Here is a 26,416-nt window from a genome sequence, read left to right as displayed (position 1 = left end):
AGATGGTCACTGAATTACAGGCAGATAGTATTCGCTGGGGACCAGTTTGAAGCCTAAAATCTCATTTGAAAGTGCTTTCTTGGTAACAAAAAAAGTTAATTACTGTATGGTATTGAGGAGCTGTCCAAGGTACTACTMCCTAATGCCCACTAGGTGGCAATCATCAAATATAGAACAGAATATGCACAATCAAATCAAAATTGTATTTGTCACATGAACCGAATACAACCATAGTAGACCTTACATGCTTACTTACAAGCCCTTAAACAACAATGCAGTTTCAAGAAAAATAAGTAAAAAATAAAAGTAACAAATAAAGAGCATCAGTAAAATAACAATAGCGAGGCTATATACATGGGGTACCGGTACAGAGTCAATGTGTGGGGGTACAGGTTAGTCGAGGTAATATGTATATGTAGGTAGAGTTAGTGACTGCATAGATAAAAGAGAGTAGCTGCAGTGTAAAATAGGGGTCTGGGTAGCCATTTGATTACCTGTTGAGGAGTCTTTTCAGGGGGTAGAAGTTCAGAAGCCTTTTGGACCTAGACTTGGTGCTCCGGTACCGCTTTCCATGCGCTAGCAGAGAGAACAGTCTATGACTAGGGTGGCTGTGATCCTGTCTCTTATACACATCTAGATGTGTATAAGAGACAGGTGTAGAGGTCCTGGATGGCAGGAAGCTTGGCCTCAGGGATGTACTCAAATCAAATTTTTATTTGGCCGTACGCACTACCCTCTAGTGCCTTACGGTCGGAGGCCGAGCAGTTGCCATACCAGGCAGTGATGCAACCAGTCAGGATYCGGGTCCACAAACTAAAGACAAGTTTGGATTTGAACTGCACATTTTGTACAATGCATATTTTATGAGTCTGTCTCAGTTGTGTTTGAAAGACGGTACAATGAACTGCAATTGCCACTGCAATGAAACTGCTACATGTGGACTTTTGTGTGACACTTGGTGTTTTCAAGATAACTGGGAACTCGGAAAAAAAACGAGGTAAAATCATAACGTCCGTGGTCGTCAGCTTTAGAAGGATGCCCGAGTTTCCGACTTGGAATTCAAACTTGGATGATTATTCAAAACGAATCACAGTCGGAGATTTCCAGCTGTTTTGAAAGTACAGAAGTCAGAAATTTCCGAGTTCCCAGTTGTTTTGAACGCGGCAAGCGCTGTTTGGTTCCGCCCATATGGAGAGACGTTACGAAACAACACAAGGTACGACCAAAGATATTTATAGCTAACCCAAGACAGTGCATCTGTGTCGTTTACAGTTGGAGCAAATGCAGCATAGTGGGCAGAACATGCAAGGAGGTGGACAAAGCCAAGCACGAGCTAGCGAGATCCTATTGGTGCGTTGTAGCATGTATTTGCATATTTTCGTTAGGGAACARCTCCTCTGAAGTGCGCGTGTGCACAAACTCAATTCYACGTTGCACTCCTTCTAAACAACGCCCCCTTTTAAACGTTAGCAAAGCATCAAGTCTATAAAAAATGTGTGCACTATGTTCGTAACAGATTATAGTTTTGGYAACAGAAATGTATTGAGAGCAAATTTTTCAAAGATGAAAAAATGTGCAGAATGTCGGCCCAGTTTAACCTAGTTCCATCCTCTCACACTACCCGCGACTGTACTTCCTCTCACTACCATATTTGGTGGTGAGAAAACGAACGCTTCAGCTTTATAGCCCTTGTGAAGCGTCTGAGTTTATCCTTCTGTCTGTGGTACAAACGTTATTATACGTCAGTGGTACAACACGGAAGAAGGTATTCGCTTCAATAATTTGACTCTTCTGCTTGTTCACTTCGAATAACTACATGTCTATTCTTCCTCAAGAAGAATTGGTCAAGAAATGGGAAAGGTCAGACACGTTTCTCTTAATTTGACATAATAAAATGGCAATATGTAAACTCTATTTCACAGCTACTCGCAGCGAAAAGGAGCACGCGCTGCTCCTCCTCACCTGTGTCATATTGTRATTTGATTAGGACACCACAGACAGGTGTGACAGCTAGCTATCTAGCTAGCTCACATAATTTGCTAGCCCCCTGGTAGCTACAAATACWGTSCTTTCTAGCTAGTTAGTATAAATAAAGACAGACATTACAAGAGGCAGAGCAGTTGTCTGGCACATGGAGCAGTGGCGGTCAGTGCCGTTCAAGATGAGGGAGGATGATTGTYTTTTCATGAGCATGGCCCTATTTTTCTATTACAGCATATTGGATGAATGTCATTCATATTCCATTCACCCAGTTCATTGTAACAGCAATATGTTTAGGCTACAACTTTATACTCAAATTGTCCCTATACCCATCATGAGGTTGCCACAAGCTAGCCTATGAATGAAAGTTTACAACGTAGGTGCACACAGGTCGAGAGATACATTTGAGGTGACAGACAGTGACATTCAATACCGCCTTGCACACACTTGCCTGTATCAAGCTGATATAGGATGTAATTATTAGAGAGCACAGGGTAGGGTAGTGCACAATGGTGTAAAGTACTAAAGTAAAAATACTTTAAAGTACTACTTAACTATGTTTTTGAGGTATCTGTACTTTACTATTTATATTTTTGACAACTTCACTACATTCCTAAAGGAACTGATGTGCATTTTACTCCATACATTTTCCCTGACACCCAAAAGTACTTGTTACATTTTGAATAGCAGGACAGAAATTGTCCAATTCACGCACTTATCAAGAGAACATCCCTGGTCATCTCTACTGCCTCTGATCTGGCGACTCACTAAACACAAATGCTTTGTTTCTGAATGATGTCAGAGTGTTGGAGTGTGCCCCTGGTTATCCATAAATAATAAAAAAAACACTAACAATTGTGCCATCTGGTTTGCTTAATATAAGGAATTTGAAATGATTTATACTTTTACTTTTGATACTTAAGTAAAAAAAAAAAAATTGGTTTACTTTAGATACTTAAGTATATTTATAATCAAACACTTTTACTCAAGTKGTATTTTACTGGGTGATTTTCACTTTCACTTGAGTCATTTCCTGTTAAGGTATCTTTACTTTTACTCAAGTATGACAATTGGGTACTTTTTCCAGCACTGGTAGTGCATTTTATTCCCTGCTTTACAATCCCATTTTTCGGCTTTACTATAGAATTTCTTCCATATAGCCACATTTTCTCATCTGCTTCCCCTATCAAGGTGTTTTCGTACTTTCCTTATGCACCACGCTTTTCTGCATGCTTACTATACTGTCAACTCTATTCTGCCCTCTATCCATAGTGACAATAGTGGTAGCTGGATTGTTTGTCGAGATCTGCAATAGGCTAACTAGCAATCATACCACACATAAAATCATTCAAAGCTGCWCCATTTTCTACAMAAATCCACAAGAACATAGAGGAATAGCTGATAGGCAGRGGAGAGGCATGGTGCGTCATTGCACAGGTGTCTTTTATACTGATAACAAGTTCAAACAGGTGCCATTAATACAGGTAACGAGTGGAGGACAGKGGAGCCTCTTAAAGATGAAGTTACAGGTCTGTGAGAGCCAGAAATCTTGCTTGTTTGTAGGTGACCAAATACTTATTTTCCACCATAATTTGCAAATTAATTAATAAAAAATCCTACAATGTGATTTTCTGGATTTTTTTCTCTCATTTTGTCTGTCATAGTTGAAGTGTACCTATGATGAAAATTACAGGCCTCTCTCATCTTTTTAAGTGGGAGAACTTGCACAATTGGTGGCTGACTAAATACTTTTTTGCCCCACTGTATGTGCCGTACAGAATCCTGACAGAAACACTGCTAGCCTAACAAAAAATGTACTGGGACTAAAACTCGACTGGGACATGCTTTCAATGGTGCTCTCCAACACCTGACACTAATATAGTGGATTATGGGGGGGTACCCTAACTGTGACTCAAACCCTGGTCCCTATGACTGTCATTCCAAAAACCATTATACTGTCACAATCCTCGCTATATGAGCCATGATGAGGGTGGCAGGTAGCCTAGCGGTTAAGAGCGTTGGGCCAGTAACTGAAAACTCGCTTGTTCGAGTCCCCAAGCCGACTAGGTGAAAAGTCTGTCGATGTGCCCTTGAGCAAGGCACTTAACCCTAATTGCTCTGGATACGAACATCTGCTAAATGACTAAAATGTAAAATGTAAGGATACAATTCCTACCAAGTGGATTAACCCTATTAGCACGATCCATAGGGTGTTTGCCTTTCACGCCAGAGACTCGGTTTAACTTCCTTGTCCTGCCGTTTGCTACAATGGTGTTTGAAGTGAGATGGCGGCCGTGCCTTCAAGTACAGAGGGGGCAGTGTAGCAAACCTCACTATATGAGCCGCGTTGCAATTCCCAGCAACTGGGTTAACCCTATTGGCACGATGTTTGTCTTTCACGCCAGCAATCTTAGTTGTATTCCCTGCCCCACTGTTTGCTCCAATACCAAAAGGCTAAAGTCTCTTGATGAGGTTGTTAGGTGTTGTATTAAGGRTGTTTAGTATTATTACAAGGGGTGCAAGTTTAATTACATTTTTAAATTATGATTGTTGTTTTTTGRTGGCTCGCTTTACATTTCAATTTTTTTTWATCTGTTATACAATTAATTCAATTTGTATGGTCTTAGGGACATTATTGTTTTCAAGTGAGTACAATTCTACTCTAGACTGTAAATTGTAGTGAAAATGTCATTGAAATAATGGTGCAAAAGCCCTGTTATTTGAATGTTGTGGATCAGTTGTGGGTCTACTCTCAGATCTTAAWYTCTAGAAAGGCACAGTACAGGACAGTCTGGCTGTATTTTTACTTCTGATACTGATGCACTGTCTGTTGCTGCTCATCATTCTCCCAAGTCTTCCTATATAGTGAAGCCACAGGCCTATGCTCCCAGCAGGCCCTGTTATTCAGGAAAGCTTAACGCGCGTTCTGCCTCCTTTCCGATCCGAGTGGCTTTTCCTCGATCTAGAACCTAAGGCTTCAATATAGCCTACATATTTGTCATTTAACTTTTAAAATGTATTACCTTTTTTGTGTGGCAGAAACACAACTAGTGATAATGTTTTCATCTGATTAGGCTACTTCGAAAGTCTCCTGTAACCTACCTGCGCACGCTATCCACTCAAATATAATCCAGCATCCAAACTGCACACTGGCCATTCAATCAATGGCAAGAGACATCTGTTACAAAACACCCAAAAGTTGAATGACATTCGTAGATTGTCAAGCCAAGCCTTTGATACTGAGTAGGGAGGGATCTATTTTCTGTTTGTCGAGAGTGACATACTCTATTTGATTGTAGTGTTGAAAACGTAAACCAAGATGAAGTCGGMAATCGGTATGCAGTTATGCATTGCTTTTTGGTTGTGTGTGGTGCATTGGCACAGAAACCTGTTGGTGGGGAAAACATTGCATATGTTTTATATACTATACTATATACTATAGTAATACGTAGTAATAAGGCACAAGGGGGTGTGGTATATGGCCAATATACCACGGCTAAGGGCTGTTCTTAGGTTCGTAGTGCGTGCATACAGCCCTTAACCGTGGAATATTGGCCAAATACCACAAACCCCCAAGGTGTCTTATTTCTATTATAAACTGGTTACCAATGTAATTAGAACAGTAAACAGTGATTTAATCTCATCAGCATTTAGGGCTCGAACCACCTGGTTTACAATTATAGATATATCATACAAATGTACATCTGATTTCCCCCTGGCTAATGATTATTGTCTGCGCTGTCTCTGATCGTAGTGTAGTGAGGCAGGCAGGGGGAGAGAGCTCATCAGTGGTGGTCGGCAAACCCTCAACCTTTCTGGCCCGTAGCATCGACTGTGCCACAAAACCATGCTGAAGTGGTCAATTCGATATCCACGTTTACTCATTTTGCCATGGGGCAGYGACACATTTTTAAAGCTAATTTCCTGCATGACTTATGCCATGTTAATGATGTCTGAGTGARGAACAAAATCAAAGGCGGCCCCCCGGAGGTCAGCACCCCTGGGTGACTGACAGAACAAGAACAGAAAAACTGCTGCTGCACAACCAAAATTGCAACTTGTGTATTCTACTATTCTAACTCTCAACAGTAKGTTGAGACCCAGACTGAGCTTCTGGGTCTCCGCTTGTGCTTGGAGCCAGCCCTSCACAAGTTGGTATTTTAAACCCAATGAACTGTGCTCATGGAATATCACATATCAACCACATAACCTTGTAAAATGTCTGAATGTAGGCCTAGTTATCCTTGTTCAATAGTGGATAGCCCTTGTGAGGTTCAGGTAGGGTTGTCTTGGGAGAACAGTAGTAAGTTACCCTATGACACCAGCAGAGGGACACAGCAACTGGGCAGGTGAGGTGAGACCTTTCTGCAAGAGAGAAGTTTCCTGCCAACAGTAACCCTGGAATGCTGCCAGTTTCAGCCATCTCGCTCAGCCATTGACTTGTGAATCTATTGTGACRYTCACTGATAATGGTATCATGTCCCTTTTRCCAGCGCCGCCTCCTTGGTAGATTTGTGTCTGACGCTGGAGATGTAGAAGCCAAGCAGATGGTGTAGGGGGACCGGTGCTGTAGAATGCCTCATTACTACTAGAAGTCTTCATCTGCTGTTGACCGGTCCAAATTTGCTCCCTACCTCTCCCCCTTGGCCACTAACCCTTTGCGGTTTTCTCTGCCTCTCCTCTTTCTCTCCTAGTGAACAGGCCAGCCTCAGGCAGCAGGTGGTGGAGGAGGACACAGAGGATTGGCAGAGATGTCCCGACTTCACCGGGCTGGAGAGGGTTGGAGGAGTGGACCTGTCGTTTATCAAAGGAGATGACGTCAACGCCTGTGCCCAGCTAGTGGTGCTTAGCTACCCAGACCTAGAGGTAAGGCACTGACTCGGAATATTTCTATGCTAATGCTAACCATAGGCTGCGTCTTAATGCTATAAAGCCCAAACTGACCATTTCTATGCTAATGCTAACCATGGGCTGCGTCTTAATACTATAAAGTGGTTTCCTTTCCTTCTCTGACTCATAGGCACTGTTTGATCATACTAGATGAAAGAAAGATGGTGTTCTTTTTTGTATTTCACCTGAATAGCTATTCTGTATTAGTGTGGATCAAAGAAAGGAGACAAGGAAAGGAAGTGACTTGAAGGTATTGACACACAGGCCATGTCTGTTCAGTCATCCTAGCAGTTTGTGAACATGAGTCTTGCCTCAACTTTTCATTGCCTCTATTTTTCATTCTTAACCGTTCCGCTCCCTCTATTGGACCCGACCCTAATTCTCCATCAAGMGCTGTCAACTCATTCTGAAACACAACCCATCATAATTAATGATATTTGCCAGCTTGTTTTGTTGATACATGGACCAATTTTGTTGTAATGTTATTATAGTACGGCTAATTAAATGTTCCCCAGTCAGTGCAGACACAATAATTTACCCCGAGTCTCTCCCATTGGATTTTATTGGATTTATTCACAACACAGTGGTTTTTGCATCATAAGCCCAAACAATTTCAGAATAGCCAAGAGCCACAATGAATTTTTACAAATTGGCTACTTGAAGTTTAAAATAGWTTTGAATATCCAAGGATGAATATCTGCGTAATTTTCTGAATTATAGTAATTTGTGTGACATTCACATGACAATTAACATAGAAGATACTAAATAAAAATTCTGACAATGACGGGCATTTTAGCTGGATTACACCAACTCCTCAATCAAATAAAATTGACTTGATAGAACAATGTGAAATAAATCAASACAATTTATMAAACAAAAAATACACTRGTGTGATACCCATTTCCCAACAAGTTAATCACAAATACTTGAAGCTCTCAGAAATAATAACTTTTACTTATGAGTACAGTATGATGATACATWTTTATTTTCCAACACAYCCTGCAGCAACAGTATTTTACTATAGCTGCATTAGGCAGGAGGAAGAGGAGCACCATTGCCAACAACATGGTGATGACATCCACTGAGTGGTAGCTGTATCATGGCATCCTGTGGGACTCTGAGCGCAAGTCAGCAGCTTCTTTGTGTCTCATGACGAACTCGATCCAGTAGACYGCCCTGTCCAGTGGCTTCATGGAATGGTCTGGAGTGCTTCTGCATGTTGAACTTGTAGGCCCCATTGTGGAGAACTTCATGCAAGCCCTGAAGAAAGATCCCTCTATTGAAACTGCCAATGTCTAAAACCTTGGCTCCTCCTCTCTCTTCCAGCTGGAGAAGATTGTKAAATTGGTCTTGGAACAGTGGCAAACCCAACACCATGGTAAATGGCCTCCTTGACAACATTTGTAACCCCATGTGACACAAATGCTCTGATCTTGTCATGACCAAGGAGGTCAGACTGAGCCAGCCATTTTACCAGGAGGGTATTGTTACKCAAAATTGAGGGTTTGTCACTAACATGTCCCCACATGACTTTRTGAGGCGTTGGGAAAAGGCAGAAGCAATTTCAGTGGATACATCCCTAGTAAGACTGACTAAGGATCCTAACTACATTATAATGACCCCATGTTCTCCAGAGCTCTGAACAAACTCTTCCAGCTCTTTTGAGAGCGGTTGAGCAGGCTTACAGTAGAAGCCATGAATGTGTACGATGTTTGGCATAGTTGGACGTGGAGACCCGAAAACAAAATCAGAYCGAATCAARCATAGGTCAGCTGAACGGAGCAATCTGTAATAATGAATATCTCGGCCAAAGTATTTATCACAAAGCTCATCATAGTATAGATTGAACTCTACAGTTTCATGGTAAACCATAATACCATAAAACATATTTCCGAGCCGCTGTAAGAAATCCATATCCTCCTATAAACTTGATCTAAAAACTGGAACAAATGACTGGCGAGGGAGAAAGAGCAAAATGTGTATACCAGCTGTGGTCCAACGAGCACTGTAAACTAAAGGCAATCTAATATAATGCACCAGCAAGACTCCCCCACCCCAATGCAGGATCTGTGAGCACCATGTCATACCTCGCCTCCACAAGGCTTTTCATGAGTTCATTATCCTCAAACATTGCTCTTACCATACCACACATACGTTCTTGAATCTTTGAAAGTAAACTCAGCAAAAAAAGAAACGTCCCTTTTTCAGGACCCTGTCTTTCAATGATAATTTGTAAAAATCCAAATAACTTCACAGATCTTCATTGTAAAGGGTTTAAACACTGTTTCCCATGCTTGTTCAATGAACCATAAACAATTAATGAACATGCACCTGTGGAACGGTCGTTAAGACACAAACAGCTTACAGATGGTAGGCAATTAAGGTCACAATTATGAAAACTTAGGACACTAAAGAGGCCTTTCTACTGACCAAAAGAAAGATGCCCAGGGTCCCTGCTCATCTGCGTGAACGTGCCTTAGGCATGCTGCAAGGAGGCATGAGGACTGCAGATGTGGCCAGGGCAATAAATTGCAATGTCTGTACTGTGAGATTCCTAAGACAGCGCTACAGGGAGACAGGACGGACAGCTGATCATCCTCGCAGTGGCAGACCACGTGTAACAACACCTGCACAGGATCGGTACATCTGAACATCACACCTGCAGGACAGGTACAGGATGGCAACAACAACTGCCCGAGTTACACCAGGAACGCACAATCCCTCCATCAATGCTCAGACTGTCCGCAATAGGCTGAGAGAGGCTTGACTGAGGGCTTCTAGGCCTGTTGTAAGGCAGGTCCTCACCAGATATCATCGGCAACAACGTCGCCTATGGGCACAAACCCACCACAAACCCACCGGTTTTGTCTCACCAGGGGTGATGGTCGGATTCGCGTTTATCGTCGAAGGAATGAGCGTTACACCGAGACCTGTACTCTGGAGCAGGATCGATTTGGAGGTGGAGGGTCCGTCATGGTCTGGGGCGGTGTGTCACAGCATCATCGGACTGAACTTGATGTCATTGCAGGCAATCTCAACGCTGTGCGTTACAGGGAAGACATCCTTGTCCCTCATGTGGTACCCTTCCTGCAGGCTCATCCTGACATGACCCTCCAGCATGACAATGCCACCAGCCYTACTGCTCGTTCTGTGCGTGATTTCCTGCAAGACAGGAATGTCAGTGTTCTGCCATGGCCAGCAAAGAGCCCAAATCTCAATCCCATTGAGCATGTCTGGGACCTGTTGGATCGGAGGGTGAGGGCTAGGGCCAWTCCCCCCAGAAATGTCCGGGAACTTGCAGGTGCCTTGGTGGAAGAGTGYGGTAACATCTCACAGCAAGAACTGGAAAATCTGGTGCAGTCATGAGGAGGAGATGCACTGCAGTATTTAATGCAGCTGGTGGCCACACCAGATACTGACTGTTACTTTTGATTTTGACCCCCCCTTTGTTCAGGGACACATTATTCKATTTCTGTTAGTCACATGTCTGTGGAACTTGTTCAGTTTATGTCTCAATTGTTGAATCTTGTTATGTTCATACAAATATTTACACATGTTAAGTTTGCTGAAAATAAACGCAGTTGACAGTGTGAGGACGTTTCTTTTTTTGCTGATTTTATATCAACATGAGTATTTTGTTCTCTGAATAATTTTTTAAGAAGTGTATCCTCTGTGTGTTTTTGACGGATTGTTTGCACAAATTATATAATGGAATTTTATCAAGCCCGCCTATTGTTGAGATGCTTATTAAGGTGTAGAGCAAGGATGGGCAACTGGCGAGCCGGAACGCAGCCCGCKTTTTTTAGGCCGAGGCTCAATTTCAACCCCATGCCCAAAAGCCACCGTAATTCAAGAATGAACCAAAAACAACACAGACTCTCTCCACGTGTCATCCCTGGGGACATATCAAATGAAGCAAAACGTCTCCATCAATCAATAAATATTTGTATTATTTATTGCATTACCSCGTCAATTAAAATGCCTAATAAAAAAAAAAAATCCAGGACTCAGGAGCCTGTACAAATCTTTTGGTTGACTTGCACACTAGATTTTCTTTTTAATAACCTGACAATTCACAAAAGAATGACAAGTCGCAAAATCCCAAAGACCTTGTCATCYACTTCAGGTTGATACTGTCAGGTCCAGTGGATCCATCGCAAGGGACCAAGGTATAGATCTCTGTTCAATGATTAACAAAAAATTGAACTTTGGAGCCAACTTTGTCAAAATGCCCAGATAGTTTTTCAGAGGCAAACTAAGAAGGCTGAGAGTGAATTAATCCATTTTGCAGTCCTTCTATCCTTTAAAAAAAAAAATGTATAGAGGTTTATTGAACCTCATGATCAGCATAGTTGCCTGGTTTGGCTTACATGGGTAAGAACACTGTAGCGAGAGTTGTGCAGGTCAGTGGAAAGATATTCTGGGTTAAACAAAAGGCTCTCAGAGAAATCTAGAAAGACCACACACACACACAAGAGAGGGAAATAACATTTGATCAATCACATCTCCTTTTTACAATGAGTATGCAGTACAGTATTGACATCTAAACACAGACTCAGGTCTCTACCTCTCCAGACCAACAGAGCCGTTATGTTTTGTACCAGAATCAGTACGCCTTTAGAGGGATAGTTCTGTTAAATTATATATTTATATTTAACAAAAGGAAAACCCGCACACTGAAAAAGCCAGGCGACCGAGCCTGACTTCAGTGCTTATTTATTTTTCATATTTGCAGTGACATGATCGTAAGCACTTAAGTCAAGGTCGGTCACCTGTCTTTTTTCAGGGTGTGGTACTGTATATACTCTTGTTTTTTTAATGCTTATGTTTTAATACCTGGACCTAGACACACTGCTGTGCACAAGAGTTTCTCTTTCTTTGTTTACATAGTACCAGTCGAAAGTTTGGACAGACCTACTCATTCAAAGGTTTTTCWWAAWWWWWWTCTATTTTCTACATTGTAGAATAATAATGAAGACATCAAAACTATGAAATAACGGGCCTCCCGGGTGGCGCAGTGGTCTAAGGCACTGCATGCCACCGGAGATTCTGGGTTCGAGCCCAGGCTCTGTCGCAGCCGGCCGCGACCGGGAGCCCCATGGAGCYGCGCACAATTGGCCTAGCGTCGTCCGGGTAAGGCAGGGTTTGGCCGGCAGGGATATCCTTGTCTCATCACGCACTAGCGACTTCTGTGARGGGCCGGGCGCAGTGCACGCTGACCAGGTCGCCAGGTGTACGGTGTTTCCTCCGACACATTGGTGCGGCTGGCTTCCGGGTTGGATGTGCACTGTGTCAAGAAGCAGTGCGGCTTCGTTGGGTTGTGTTTCGGAGGACGCATGGGAGTTGCAGCGATGGGACAAGACTGTAACTACTACCAATTGGATACCATGAAATTGAGGAGAAAAAAGGGGGTAAAATAAATTTTGAAAATTAAACTATGAAATAACACATTTGGAATCGGGTAGTAACCATACAAGTGTTAAACCAATTAAAATATATTTTAGATTTTAGTTTCTTCAAAGTAGCCACCCTTTGCCTTGATGACAGCTTGGCACACTCTTGGCATTCTCTCAACCAGCTTCATGAGAAATGCTTTTCTAACAGTCTTGAAGGATTTCCCACATATGCTGAGCACGTGTTGACTGCTTTTCCTTCACTCTGCGGTCCAAATCATCCCATACCATCTCAACTGGGTTGAGGTTGGGTAATTGTGGAGGTCAGGTCATCTGTTGCAGCACTCCATCACTCTCCTTGGTCAAATAGCCCTTACACAGCCTGGAGGTGTGTTTTGGGTCACTGTCTTGTTGAAAAACAAATGATAGTCCCACTAAGCGCAAAGCAGATGGGATGGCTTATCGCTGCAGAATGCTGTGGTATCCATGCTGGTTAAGTGTGCCTTGAATTCTAAATAAATCACAGACAGTGTCACCAGCAAAGCACTATCACACCTCCTCCTGCATGCTTCACGGTGGGAGCCACACATGCAGAGATCATCAAGACACGGCGCTTGGAACCAAAAATCTCAGATTTGGATTCATCAGACCAAAGGACAGATTTCCACCGGTCTAATGTCCATTGATCGTCTTTCTTGGCCCAAGCTAGTCTCTTCTTATTTGCTTTAGTAGTGGTTTCAGCAATTCGACCATGAAGGCCTGATTCACAGTCTCCTCTGAACAGTTGATGTTGAAATGTGTCTGTTACTTGAACTCTGTGAAGCATTTATTTGGGCTGCCATTTCTGAGGCTGGTAACTCTAATGAACTTATTCTCTGCAGCAAWGGTAACTCTGGGTCTTCCTTTCCTGTGGCGGTCCTCATGAGAGACAGTTTCATCATAGCGCTTGATGGTTTTTGCGACCGCATTGACTGACCTTCATGTCTTAAAGTAATGATGGAAAGTTGTTTCTCTTTGCTTATTTGAGCTGTTCTTGCCATTATATGGACTTGGTCTTTWACCAAATAGTGCTATATTCTGTATACCACCCTACCTTGTCACAARACATCTGATTGTCTCAAACACATTAAGGAAAGAAATTCCACAAATTAACTTTTAACAAGGCACACCTGTTAATTGAAATGCATTCCAGGTGTACCTCATGAAGCTGMTTGAGAGAATGCCAAGAGTGTGCAAAACTTTCATCAAGGCAAAYYGTGGCTACTTTGAAGAATGTCAAATATAAAATATATTTTGATTTGTTTAACACTTTTGGTTACTACATGATTCCATYTGTGTTATTTAATAGTTGTGATGTCTTCACTGATTATTCTACAATGTAGAAAATAGTAAAAATAAAGAAAAACCCTTGAATGAGTAGGTGTGTCCAAAATTTTGACTGGTACTGTATATTTATATATTTGTATATACAGTGATGTCCAGAAGTATTTGGACAGTGACACATTTTTGGTTGTTTTAGCTCTGTACTCRAGCACTTTGGAATGAAATTATACAMTGACTATAAGGTTAGTGCTTAGAAATATCAGTGGTTAGAAATATCAGCACTTTGTYTACATAGTCACCCCATTTTAGAGAAGGAAATCATGGTAGCATCCACATTAATGTAGAAGTGTTCAGAAACATTTTCTATTCTTATTTACAATAAAAGTGACTCCAAAATGACATAATACATTATTTACCAATTATTTCTATTGGCCACAAAATAGTCTGAAACACAACCCAAACAAACTGGAAATGCATCCAACAAGTTTGTAGTCACAAGATTGATGTACAGTGGCTTCAGAAAGTATTCACACCCCTTTACTTTTTCCATATTTTATTGTTTTACAGTCTGAATTTAAAATGGATTACATTTAGATTTTTTTTGTCACTGGCCTACACACAATGCCCCATAATGTTAAAGTGGAATTATGTTTACAAATTAATAAATGTAAAACTGAAATGTCTTGATTCAATAAGTATTCAACCCCTTTGTTATATCAACCATATTCAATATTTTCAAGCATAGTGGTGGCTGCATCATGTTATGGTTCTGCTTGTAATTGTTAAGGACTGGGGAGTTTTTCAGGATAAAAAAATAAATGGAGTGGAGCCAAACACAGACAAAATCCTAGAGGAAAACCTGGTTCAGTCTGCTTTCCACCAGACACTGGGAGATGAATTCACCTGTCAGCAGGACAATAACCTAAAACACAAGGCCAAATCTACACTGGAGTTGCTTACCAAGGAGGCAATGAATGTTCCTAAGTGACCGAGTTACAATTTTGACTTAAATCTGTTTGAAAATCTATGGCAAGACCTGAAAATGGTTGTCTTGCAATGATCAGCAACCAATTTAACAGAGCTTGAATAATTTTTTAAAGAGTAATGGGCAAATGTTGCACAATCCAGGTGTGGAAAGCTCTTAGAGACTTACCCAGAAAGACTCACAGCTGTAATCGCTGCCAAAGGTGCTTCTACAAAGTATTGGGTGCGAATACTTAAGGAAATTAGATATTTCTGTACTTCATTTTAAATACATTTGCAAACATTTCTAATAACATGTTTTCAATTTGTCATTATGGGGTATTGAGTGTAAATGGGTGATTAAAAAAATATAATATTTAATCTATTTTGAATTCCGGCTGTAACACCACAAAATGTGGAATAAGTTGAGGAGGATGAATACTTTCTGAAGGCACTGCATTAGATATAACACAGGCATACGTTTATGCCGGTGTTCTCTGCTGTCTGTTCCCTGTGTCCACTACCAGCTGCTGTATGAGGACAGTCAGATGGTGACCCTGACCGCCCCCTACATCTCAGGGTTCCTGGCCTTCAGGGAGACCCCCTATCTGCTGGAGGCCCTGCAGCGCCTGGAGACGACCCAGCCCAGCCTGCTTCCTCAGGTCAGGGTCTGGCCACATTGGAGATGTTACAGTTTAACTGACTTAGTTACTGTAATACGCAGAGAACCCTAATGTCTCAATTTAGTTGAAACTAAATGTCACTCTGACATGTCTCATAGTGTCTAACTTTTGTTGAGACTTAAGGTTAGTACAGTTTCATTGATGTTGTCGGTTTGCTGTGTCCAACTGTTTAACTGTTCACCTCAGGGCGATACATCTCTGTGTGTTAATGCCTTTCCTTTCGGCTATCCAATACCCTCTATCTTCCTCTCCCACGATGTGTGTCCATAAGTCAGCTCTGTATCATCCATACCTTTCCACTCTCCTGTGTTAGTCACAGCCCACACAAATCACTCACTCCCACACTCCCACCTCAAGTCGGGTCCCTATCCACAAATGCATACACACGCAAAACACCTCTCCTACACGAAACACGCACACACACTCGCCGTCTTCTGCCTAACACATGCACACTGCCCTCGTGAATTTATCACTGACATTTACCCGTGGACACTGACAGACCAGTCCCTGCTGCTTTATGTTCAGCTCCTCAAATTATTTCTACATGACTTATGATTCACAGCAGAAATATGCCTGTACAACTACCTTGGCACTGTAAGAAATCAGTGAATGGGCGGTTGGCACAGTTCAATACATTCAATACATCCATCCAACAAAATCTCACTAAGTCTTGTGTAAACTCTTCTTTAGTTAGCCTGTAATGAAGAAAGACCTCATGCTGTATAAGTACAAGGGACAGCAGAGAGCTGCTTTGCCCATCTCTCACCCGTTGCCTCTTTCTGTACTTGCCCATCTCTCACCCGTTGCCTCTTTCTGTACTTGCCCATCTCTAACCTGTTGCCTCTTTCTTTATCTGTCCCCAACAGGTGGTCTTGGTGGATGGGAATGGTCTGTTTCACTACAGAGGTGAGTAGTGGAACAGACCATCTCGGTCTCAAATGAAGACTGATTCAAACTGAGACCGAGACTGGATTCTCAGGCTACATACTGTCTACTAATAGCATTGACTATTTACTACTAACAGTAGCCTGCTACGTACTGTCTACTAATAGCATTGACTATTTACTACTAACAGTAGCCTGCTACGTACTGTCTACTAATAGCATTGACTATTTACTACTAACAGTAGCCTGTTACATACTGTCTACTAATAGCATTGACTATTTACTACTAACAGTAGCCTGTTACATACTGTCTACTAATAGCATTTACTATTTACTACTAACAGTAGCCTGTTACATACTTGCATAACACTTCAGACTTCAGCTGGTTGTGACAGTCATGTCCCCTACTATACATATGGGGTTGTCTTTTTTCCAGAGTTTGGTCTGGCGTGTCACCTGGGAGTTCTGTCAGGGCTTCCCTGTATAGGTGTGGCCAAGAACCTCCTGCAGGTGCAGGGTGTGGAGAAGAACGAGGAACACCAGTCACAGGTGAGAGCTCCAACACTCACATTTCACACTGGTAGAGATCAAAATGATGGGGGGGGGGGGGGATTGCATTGAATCAAATGACTCATTTCCAATGATTTAATGCCTGTAAGGGCGGAGTGTCACTAGTTATATTTCATTCGTTTTTTTGTTTTTACAATAACAACTGGTTAACACATTCTTATGAATGTTTTCACTCAAATGAAATCTCAACTGACATTGGACTACTAAACTGTAGCCTACCTACAGTAGGTCTGCATTTGAGCAAATGTCTGACCTCCAATGTCAAGCTTTTGTCAAACTTTTCTTCTCCTCTTCTGTTGTTGACAGACTTCACATACCATCCTCGGTGGGGTGGTCCATTTTCTTGTGGCTGTATCAAACAACATTTGAATGCAACAACAAAATAATTATAGGCCTACAGTTTTATAGTGTTAATTTAATATTCATGAATCATTCATGTGGGTTTTTGTCTACCTTTGTGCTCTATTTGTCACACTTAGTCATACTGTAGCTGTGTTGAAATTGGAGTACGGAGAGCACAATGCATTATTCATCATTCTATTGTGATAAATGTTTTAAGGTAGTGTGTTTTCTTTCCTGGATCTATTGTAATATTTTATTGTGGGATGTAAGTTTCTCTCCACAGTGTTTCTGTGGCTTGAACTGTATTATACAAGTCGAGCAAAGACAAAAACTTGTTGGTGAAAACCGTAAACCAGCTCTTATTGAAGAGAATTCTGGTGGGAGAAGTCTCCGGTAAATATCTAAACTAAGGAAAAAAAGAAACGTCCTCTCACTGTCAACTGCGTTTATTTTCAGCAAACTTAACATGTGTGAATATTTGTATGAACATAACAAGATTCAACAACTGAGACATAAACTGAACAAGTTCAACAGACATGTGACTAACAGAAATGGAATAATGTGTCCCTGAACAAAGGGGGGGGTCAAATTCAAAGTAATAGTCAGTATCTGGTGTGGCCACCAGCTGCATTAAGTACTGCAGTGCATCTCCTCCTCATGGACTGCACCAGATTTGCTAGTTCTTGCTGTGAGATGTTACCCCACTCTTCCACCAAGGCACCTGCAAGTTCCTGGACATTTCTGGGGGGATTGGCCCTAGCCCTCACCCAACAGGTCCCAGACGTGCTCAATGGGATTGAGATCCGGGCTCTTCTCTGGCCATGGCAGAACACTGACATTCCTGTCTTGCGGGACATCACACACAGAATGAGCAGTATGGCTGGTGGCATTGTCATGCTGGAGGGTCATGTCAGGATGAGCCTGCAGGAATGGTACCACATGAGGGAGGAGGATGTCTTCCCTGACAGCGTTGAGATTGCCTGCAATGACATCAAGCTCAGTCCGATGATGCTGTAACACACCGCCCCAGACCTTGAAGGACCCTCCACCTCCAAATCGATCCCGCTCCAGAGTACAGGCCTCGGTGTAACGCTCATTCCTTCGACGATAAACGCTAATCCGACCATCACCCCTGGTGAGACAAAACCGCGACTCATCAGTGAAGAGCACTTTTTGCCAGTCCTGTCTGGTCCAGCGACGGTGGGTGCCCATAGGTTGACGTTGTTGCTGGTGATGTCTGGTGAGGACCTGCCTTACAACAGGCCTACAAGCCCTCAGTCCAGCCTCTCTCAGCCTATTGCGGACAGTCTGTGCACTGATGGAGGGATTGTGTGTTCCTGGTGTAACTCGGGCAGTTGTTGTTGCCATCCTGTACCTGTGATGTTCAGATGTACCGATCCTGTGCAGTTGTTGTTACACGTGGTCTGCCACTGCGAGGTCGATCATCTGTCCGTCCCGTCTCCCTGTAGCGCTGTCTTAGGCGTCTCACAGTACAGACATTGCACTTTATTGCCCTGGCCACATCTGCAGTCTTCATGCCTCCTTGCAGCATGCCTAAGGCACGTTCACACAGATGAGCAGGGACCCTGGGCATCTTTCGTTTGGTGTTTTTCAGAGTCAGTAGAAAGGCCTCTTTAGTGTGCTAAGTTTTCATAACTGTGACCTTAATTGCCTACCGTCTGTAAGCTGTTAGTGTCTTAACGACCGTGCCACAGGTGCATGTTCATGTTCAATTGTTTATGGTTCATTGAACAAGCATGGGAAACAGTGTTTAAATCCTTTACAATGAAGATATGTGAAGGTATTTGGATTTTTACGAATTATCTTTGAAAGACAGGGTCCTGAAAAAGTTACGTTTCTTTTTTTGCTGAGTTTATATATTTTTTTTAAGCAATTTGTTTCGTTGTGGGAAATTCTAATCCAAAGTTACAAATAATAACATTTTAAGGAAATGAATTGCATGCTTCAGGCTTGCAACAGAGCAGTGATATATAGTGTGATGGTTTGGTGTCTGTAATGACTGATGGAGAGGTGATAGTAATAGGGAGACCGACAGACATGGCACTAACATGACTAATGTGACCACAATGCTAACAGATTTCCATGGTAAAAGGCCATGGGAGTTTAGCGCAGTACCCTGAACACATGCCACCAAAAATCAACTGCCAAACGGCTCCACAACCTAAAAACTCAATTACCATCCAATAACCGCAGCTCAAACGGTCCCCACGACGCACATCTATGTTAGCGTAGCGCACTAATCTTACACAACACTTTGATGTCCCTCAGCTCTGCTTTAGCTCTAACGGCTGTTATGTGTAGACTCAGATTAGGTTTCCACTGTTTATGACCAGAGAAACCGGTACCGACTCCCAAGTTAATTCGATCTCTCTCAGGCGACACTTAGCGTCTCACAGACGATAGCGATAGCATAAGCCTCGTTAACCGAACTACTGTAGCCACGGTGTGGATTGCATTAGCTGAGATTTCTGAGCAAACTGATACAGTATCTGTCAGTTAGCTACTGTTAGCTAAAGTGTTTCCTCTTAGCTAGTCTTTCATTAAGGTATCAGGTAGCTTTTAGCCGTCCAGATACATTTCCCTCTGGCTTTTAGCTAGCGACGCTCCAGTTATTTTAAATGAAACATTAGAACACCTCTTATCTTGACTTTGGTACTGGCGTCAGGCTCTGTTTTCAAACGATGACTCACTGCAGATTGTAGAATGATAGATGTGACCTCTCTGACTTCAATATATCTAAGATACAAGCGTAGCGTCAAACTGCCATGTGTGTAATTGTTTTTGCTCATTAATCACATCAATGCAACATGAGTCATATTTGTTCCTCCAACTGCTCTCACCTGAAATTAGATTAGGAGAATCTGTGTTCATACGTCCAGAGTGAAGGAGACGTCAAAGATACTCACAGACATCCAATGTGTCTCTGGGGTTTCGTTATGTCCGAGTGTTTCGTAACATTGCGATGACGCCCAATTCAAATCCAAGTAAATTAAAACATCGCAATACAATTTACGTGAATTGTTCATAGGATTTAAACATGAAGGCGTTTTTAGAAGTTCCTGTGATCATGGAGCCTCTGTTGTCACGTTGACATCACATTCCTGTGTTCCTGTTACCTCCTGCGTCTTATTATGGGCTAAAGGTTTGTATGGACATGCCACTGGTCTTCTCCCATTGTGTGTGCATGTGTACATATGTGTGTGTTATGGGTCACTGCAACAGTGGTTCTATTGTGTGCATTGCCAGGGAGTGACTCACTGAGGCCTTTTGAATGAGCTCGATGGATAGGGGCTTCATTCCGTTCACACGGCAGCTGCTGCCCCTGCCTGCTGCTCTGTGGATGAAATTCCTGTCTCTGTCTCTCTTGTTCGCTTCTCTTTCTTCGGCTCCACTCTATTTCCCAGCTCTCTCTCACTCCTTTCACTCCTTCTCTCTCTACTCTCTCTGCAACTGCCGTCTTTCAATATCCCATCATCATTTTTAACCTCTCCCAGTTCTCCCAGACCCCTTCACGCACTCTTTCTCCCCATCCCTCCTCCTCTTCCTCTCTGGCACTGAGTCAAACCATTGTGTTATTGATGGTTGGCCTGTCTCATGTCCTACTGCCCAGGGCGGCTGACTCAGACAGACACACTGTTCTCCTAGATACCACCAGATGGGCCCTGGGCCCTACCTGGCCCCTCACCTGGCGTATCCTCCTGTCCTGTATTATAATTAGTTATGGTGAAATGGATAGGACATCAAAGCTTTCATTAGTTTAAAGCCAAGTCCTCATCTCCAATGAGACACCTGTTACAGCATCAGTCTTGGCATCAGGGATTTTGATCTGAATGTATCTCAAGCTGATTGCAGGATCTGAGAGCTCTCTCATATAAACACTGCATCATCCAATATGTGAAATATCTGATTTTTAACTTTCAAGTTTAAGGTCGAGTGAAGACTGGATGATGTGGTTTTTCACGTACCGATGACTCACACCATCCTATGCACTTCAAATGAGATATACACTACATGACCAAAAGTATGTGGACACCTGCTTGTCAAACATCTCATTCCAAAATCAAGGGCATTAATATGGAGTTGGTCCCCCCTTTGCTGCTATAACAGCCTCCACTCATCTGGGAAGATTTCCACTAGATGTTGGAACATTGCTGCGGTGACTTAGGGGCACTGATATTGGGCGATTAGGCCTGGCTCGCAGTCTGCGTTCCAATTCGTCCCAAAGGTGTTTGATGGGGTTGAGGTCAGGGCTCTGTACAGGCCAGTCAAGTTTCTCCACACCAATCTCAACAAACCATTGGACCTTGCTTTGTGCACGGAGGCATTGTCATGCTGAAACAGGAAAGGGCTTTCCCCAATCTGTTGCATGAAGTTGGAGGTACAGAATTGTCTACAATGTCATTGTATGCTGTAGCATTAACATTTCCCTTCACTGGAACTAAGGAGCCTGAACCATGAAAAACAGCCCCAGGCCATTATTCCTCCTCCACCAAACTTTATTGCCAGATGGTGAAGCGTGATTCATCACTCCAGAGAATGCATTTCCACTGCTCCAGAGTACTATGGCGGTGAGCTTTCACCACTCCGGCCGAAGCTTGGCTTTGCACATGATGATCTTAGGCTTGTGTGCGGCTGCTCGGCCATGGAAACCCATTTCATGAGGCTCCTGCCGAACAGTTCTTATGCTTGTTGCTTCCAGAGGCAGTTTGGAACTCAGTAGTGACTGTTGCAACCGTCGGCAGACGACGCTTCAGCGTGTAAAGTTCTGTGAGCTTGTGTGGCCTACCACTTTGCGGCTTAGCCGTTGTTGCTCCTAGACGTTTCCACTTCACAAATACAGCACTTACAGTTGACCGGGGCAGCTCTAGCAGGGCAGAAATATGACGAACTGACTTTTTGGAAAGGTGGCATCCTATGACGGTGCCATGTTGAAAGTCAATGAGCTCTTCAGTTATGCCGTTCTACCATATGGAGATTGCACGGCTGTGTGCTCGATTTTATACACCTGTCAGCAACAGGTGTGGCTGAAATAGCCAAATTCACTAATATGAAGGGGTGTCTACATACTTTTGTATATATAGTATATTACCAGGGAGGGCACAGGACAGCTACTAGCATGTTGCCTTGTGAGGAAGACAGGAACATGGCTGACAGGGCTGTGAAGAACATGTCAGGGTCTCATCCTCCCCTCAAAGAAAAGAGAGACCGAGGAGATGGAAGAGAGAAAGACTTTGATATTGCAAGAAAAATAAACACGCGCACAGACAGAGAGAAAGTCAGACTCGCACAGAGGGACGGACGGACGAACAGACTGACAGTAGTAGTGTGTATAAATGATGGTCTGACTCCACTCCTCCTCCTCAGATTGCCTCATTGCAGAAGGGAGGAGAGAGCTTCCCTCTGACTAGCGACTCAGGAAAAGTTCTGGGGAAGGTAAGACTCACGCGCACGTTCACTACATCGCACACAAACGCGTAATCAGTAGTTCTAAACATACAGTCTCCTCTCTGTCTCTCTGTTTCTCCTCTCTCTCGCCATCCCTTTTCGTCCTCTTTCTTTCTAGGCCCTGCGTAGTTCTGACAGCAGTACCAAACCAGTGTATGTTTCAGTGGGCCACAAGATCAGCCTGGACACGGACCTGCGCCCCACACACTCCTGCTACCGTGTCCCAGAGCCTATCAGACAGGTACACACACACACACACACACAGAGTCAAACACATAAACATATTCCCACACGCATACGAAAAGAGCCACTCAGTCACCAGATTAGAAGTCAGTCTGATCAATGAAAGTCAACTGAGAAAAACCCTGGCAAATGGCTGGGAGGAACAGAGCAAATCAATATGGCTTGCTGGACACGGGACACCATGTGAAGTTAACTTGTCTGCTAATGCTTCTCTCATAGAGAGGGATAGAGACCGCACTTGCCACAAATCCTGTTGTAGCATGGGCAGCGCCATTAAAGTTTATAATGGCAAAAAGAGGGTTTACAGGCTCTCTTACTGACTGGATGCTCATCTCCCCCTGCAGTCTGTTAGTGTTGTTCTACATTCCTGCCACTAGACTGTGCTGTTCCCTTAGAGATAAGTGTGGTGGCATAACTCATCTGCCTTACACACTGTTCTGCTGTCAAAACCAGCCTTGCACTGCACCCAGTGCTCTCACACACACATACACATGCACAGAAACACGCTCGCTCGCTCACTCACTCACTTTCTCTCTCGCTTTCTCATTCTCTCTCTTTATCTCTCTTTCTCTCTACCCCCTCTCTCTGTCTCTCACTGTCTTTTTTCTCCACTGCAGTCGGCACGCACACTCTCACACACACACACACACACACACACACACACACACACACACACACACACACACACACACACACACACACACACACACACACACACACAGCATTTCACACACCTCTATTCTCAGTATATTGCCAGGAGAGCTGCAGCAGTAGTGTAGCCTTGGCTAACTCATCTCCTCCTGTGTGTGTGTTCATTTCATCAGTGAGTGTGCTAATGTATTTAGTGGGTGCTGGGGGTTCGTCCAATAAGATTGGACCTGGACATCGCTGAGAGCAAGGGGACTGGCAGAGAGATAACCGCTCTGTTCTTTCTCTCTTCATATCTCTCTCTCTCCCTCTCTTCAACTCTCTCCCTCGTCTCTCATTCCCCACTTTATTTGGTTCATCTCACTTATCTGTCTTTGTCTATCTCTTTCTCTCTCTCCATCTATCTCCTCTCTCTCTACACTTCTCTCTATCTCTACACCTCACTCTCTCTCCAGACGGTCGTCAATGTTGACCCTTGACAAGCCGTATTGCTGCCAGCCAGCACTCAACCACGTACACACACACACACACAAACACACACACACACACAAACACACACTGATGATAGCTCAGAGCCAGCAGCGACAGGTTGCCAAGTTTTCTCGTGCTGTGGAAACAACAATATGCTCCTGCTCCTCAGCGTTTAATTGCGGTTTGCTGTTGGGACCCAAACACAGGAGCAGGTGGCGGAGGTTTGCCAAATAAGGGCACAGGCATCGTTTATGCATTCAGGAAGAGGGACAAATTGGAGCGTGTACGTTAATGAGATGTTTTGGGGCATCGGAAGTAGGGATTTGGGTTGACAGGTTGGGTTAAGGAGCTGGGTATGTAGACCGTTCATGTGAGATGGGTTGGGGATCATACTGTAGCAAAATCATTTGAACTAGGTTGCAGTGGGCACCTGTTCAGAATGTAAACTTAAACCCCTTGCCTCTTTTTCCATTCCTCTCCTATCTTTTCCTGTCCTTTCCACTTCCCTTCTTTCATCTTCTCCCCTCTTCTCCTCCTTTCTTTCCTCTCCTCTATTCTCCTGCCTTCCTCTCCTCCTCCCCTCCTCACTGTACCTGTTCAACCTGAGAGAAAGAAAATCCCTCAGTCTGTCTGATCTCTACAGTTAAAAGAGCGAGAGCGAGATGAAAGAGAAAGACGACGTCGCGGTTGGAGTCTGCAGTGAGGAGTTGATGGTGCAGCGGGCTGAAGGCAGAGTCAAGGCACTGCAGCAGAGTCTGTGTGCACAGTGCGTTGAGTGCGGAGGAACGCGCGCTTTTACACTAACGTGATGAAGCTCTCCATCTCACCCACTCACACTCATATACACTTTTAAACTCTCATAGACTCCCTCTACAAATACACTCATTCATATCAATATTATGCACAGTCGCTGAGAAAGCATGAGACAGCGTAGCCCATTGCGGACATTCAACACTCTTAGAGCCCTTAGAGGATGATTGACAAGTGGGTATCAATATCAATATCACACACACACACTCCCCTCTTCCTAGCCTTTCTTAATGAGGCCACAAACAAAGCAAATGGACAGTAGGAGTCCTTTTACCTAATGATGAGGGAGGCCAGGTAGGCCGCCGCACCATTCACACACTCCCAGTGGACCCTGTGTGTGTGTGTGTCGGCCTTGTGTGTGTATCTACATCCACGTCCGCTTGGCTGGTAATGATCTCCGGACAGGAGAAATCCATACTAACTGACAGGAAGACATGAAGTTGTTCATGGACAACAAGGAACCAATGCTAGAGCCATAACACTAGTCTACTCTACTCTCTTTCCTTTAGGGAGGAAGGACTAGGAGGGCTCACCAGTGAAGTTGATTACTGCAGCTCATGAACAGCACCAGTCTTGTGGCACTGCCCATTGCCAATCAGTTAGGGCTAGTAGTAGTAATCAATTCAATTTGGTAAAGCTTTATTGTACCCAAAGGGGTGAATTGTTGACAAGGCAAAGCACAATGGTGTGTCCAGTGTCGCACAAAGTCCTGCAGACAGGGTAACAACTTTAAAAGGATAGACTGATGAAAAACGCCTAAAACAAACAATGCCTTGCTTCTCTAGTGAAATAGTCGTTCTATTCGAAAGGCAATATATTTGATGTAAAATTTGCCTCTGCAGGATAAAGGTCATGATTCTGGTAGGAGTCCACAGCTACAGTAGGAGCGCCGCTCTGGGTGGCCATTCTAGTTCTACCATAACTCCATGCCTGCAGTTGAAGTCGGAAGTTTAAATACACTTAGGTTGGAGTCATTAAAACTTGTTTTTTAACCACTCCACAAATTTCTTGTTTAACAAACTATAGTTTTGGCAAGTCGGTTAGGACATCTACAAGTAATTTTTCCAACTGTTGTTTACAATTGTTTACAGACAAATTATTTCACTTATAATTCACTGTATCACAATTCCAGTGGGTCAGACGTTTACATACACTAAGTTGACTGCCTTTAAACAGCTTGGAAAATTCCAGAAAATGTTGTCATGGCTTTAGAAGCCATGATAGGCTAATTGTAGGCTAATAGGCTAATTGTTATCATTTGAGTCAATTGGAGGTATACCTGTGGATGTATTTCAATGCCTACCTTCAAACGCAGTGCCTCTTTGCTTGACATCATGGGAAAATCAAAAGAAATCAGCCAAGACCTCAAAAAAATGTAGACCTCCACAAGTCTGGTTCATCCTTGGGAGCAATTTCCAAACGCCTGAAGGTACCACGTTCATCTGTACAAACAATAGTACGCAAGTATTAACACTATGGGACCACGCTGCTGTCATACCGCTCAGGAAGGAGACACGTTCTGTCTCCTAGAGATGAACGTACTTTGGTGCGAAAAGTGCAAATCAATCCCAGAACAACAGCAAAGGACCTTGTGAAGATGCTGGAGGAAACGGGTACAAAAGTATCTATATCCAGGGTAAAACGAGTCCTATATCGGCATAACCTGAAAGGCCGCTCAGCAAGTAAGAAGCCACTGCTCCAAAACCGCCATAAAAAAGCCAGACTACGGTTTGCAACTGCACATGGGGAC

General features: G+C 43.3%; 1 protein-coding gene and 1 pseudogene across 3 annotated transcripts in view; one reads left to right on the top strand and one right to left on the bottom strand.

Moving 5' to 3' along the window:
• Positions 1-1,711: 1,711 nt before the first annotated feature.
• LOC111982447 (endonuclease V) overlaps positions 1,712-26,416 on the top strand; it is a 48,080-nt gene continuing 23,375 nt past the window's right edge. The window contains exons 1-7 of one of the 3 annotated variants that reach the window (XM_024014014.1): positions 1,712-1,860; positions 6,675-6,846; positions 15,077-15,211; positions 16,099-16,138; positions 16,553-16,665; positions 22,414-22,482; positions 22,613-22,735. In XM_024014014.1, the coding sequence (XP_023869782.1) occupies positions 1,817-1,860; positions 6,675-6,846; positions 15,077-15,211; positions 16,099-16,138; positions 16,553-16,665; positions 22,414-22,482; positions 22,613-22,735 (696 nt within the window). In that variant the 5' untranslated portion in view covers positions 1,712-1,816. The remainder of the gene's footprint in view (positions 1,861-6,674; positions 6,847-15,076; positions 15,212-16,098; positions 16,139-16,552; positions 16,666-22,413; positions 22,483-22,612; positions 22,736-26,416) is intronic. The other 2 variants (XR_002879747.2, XM_024014013.2) reach the window with 2 other exon arrangements.
• Positions 7,146-9,001, bottom strand: LOC139022707 (UDP-glucuronosyltransferase 2B13 pseudogene; annotated as a pseudogene).

The sequence above is a fragment of the Salvelinus sp. IW2-2015 genome, linkage group LG21 (genome assembly GCF_002910315.2).
Source record: "Salvelinus sp. IW2-2015 linkage group LG21, ASM291031v2, whole genome shotgun sequence".
In the NCBI taxonomy this organism is placed as follows: domain Eukaryota; kingdom Metazoa; phylum Chordata; class Actinopteri; order Salmoniformes; family Salmonidae; genus Salvelinus; species Salvelinus sp. IW2-2015.
This window is presented reverse-complemented; position numbering and strand designations above follow the sequence as displayed.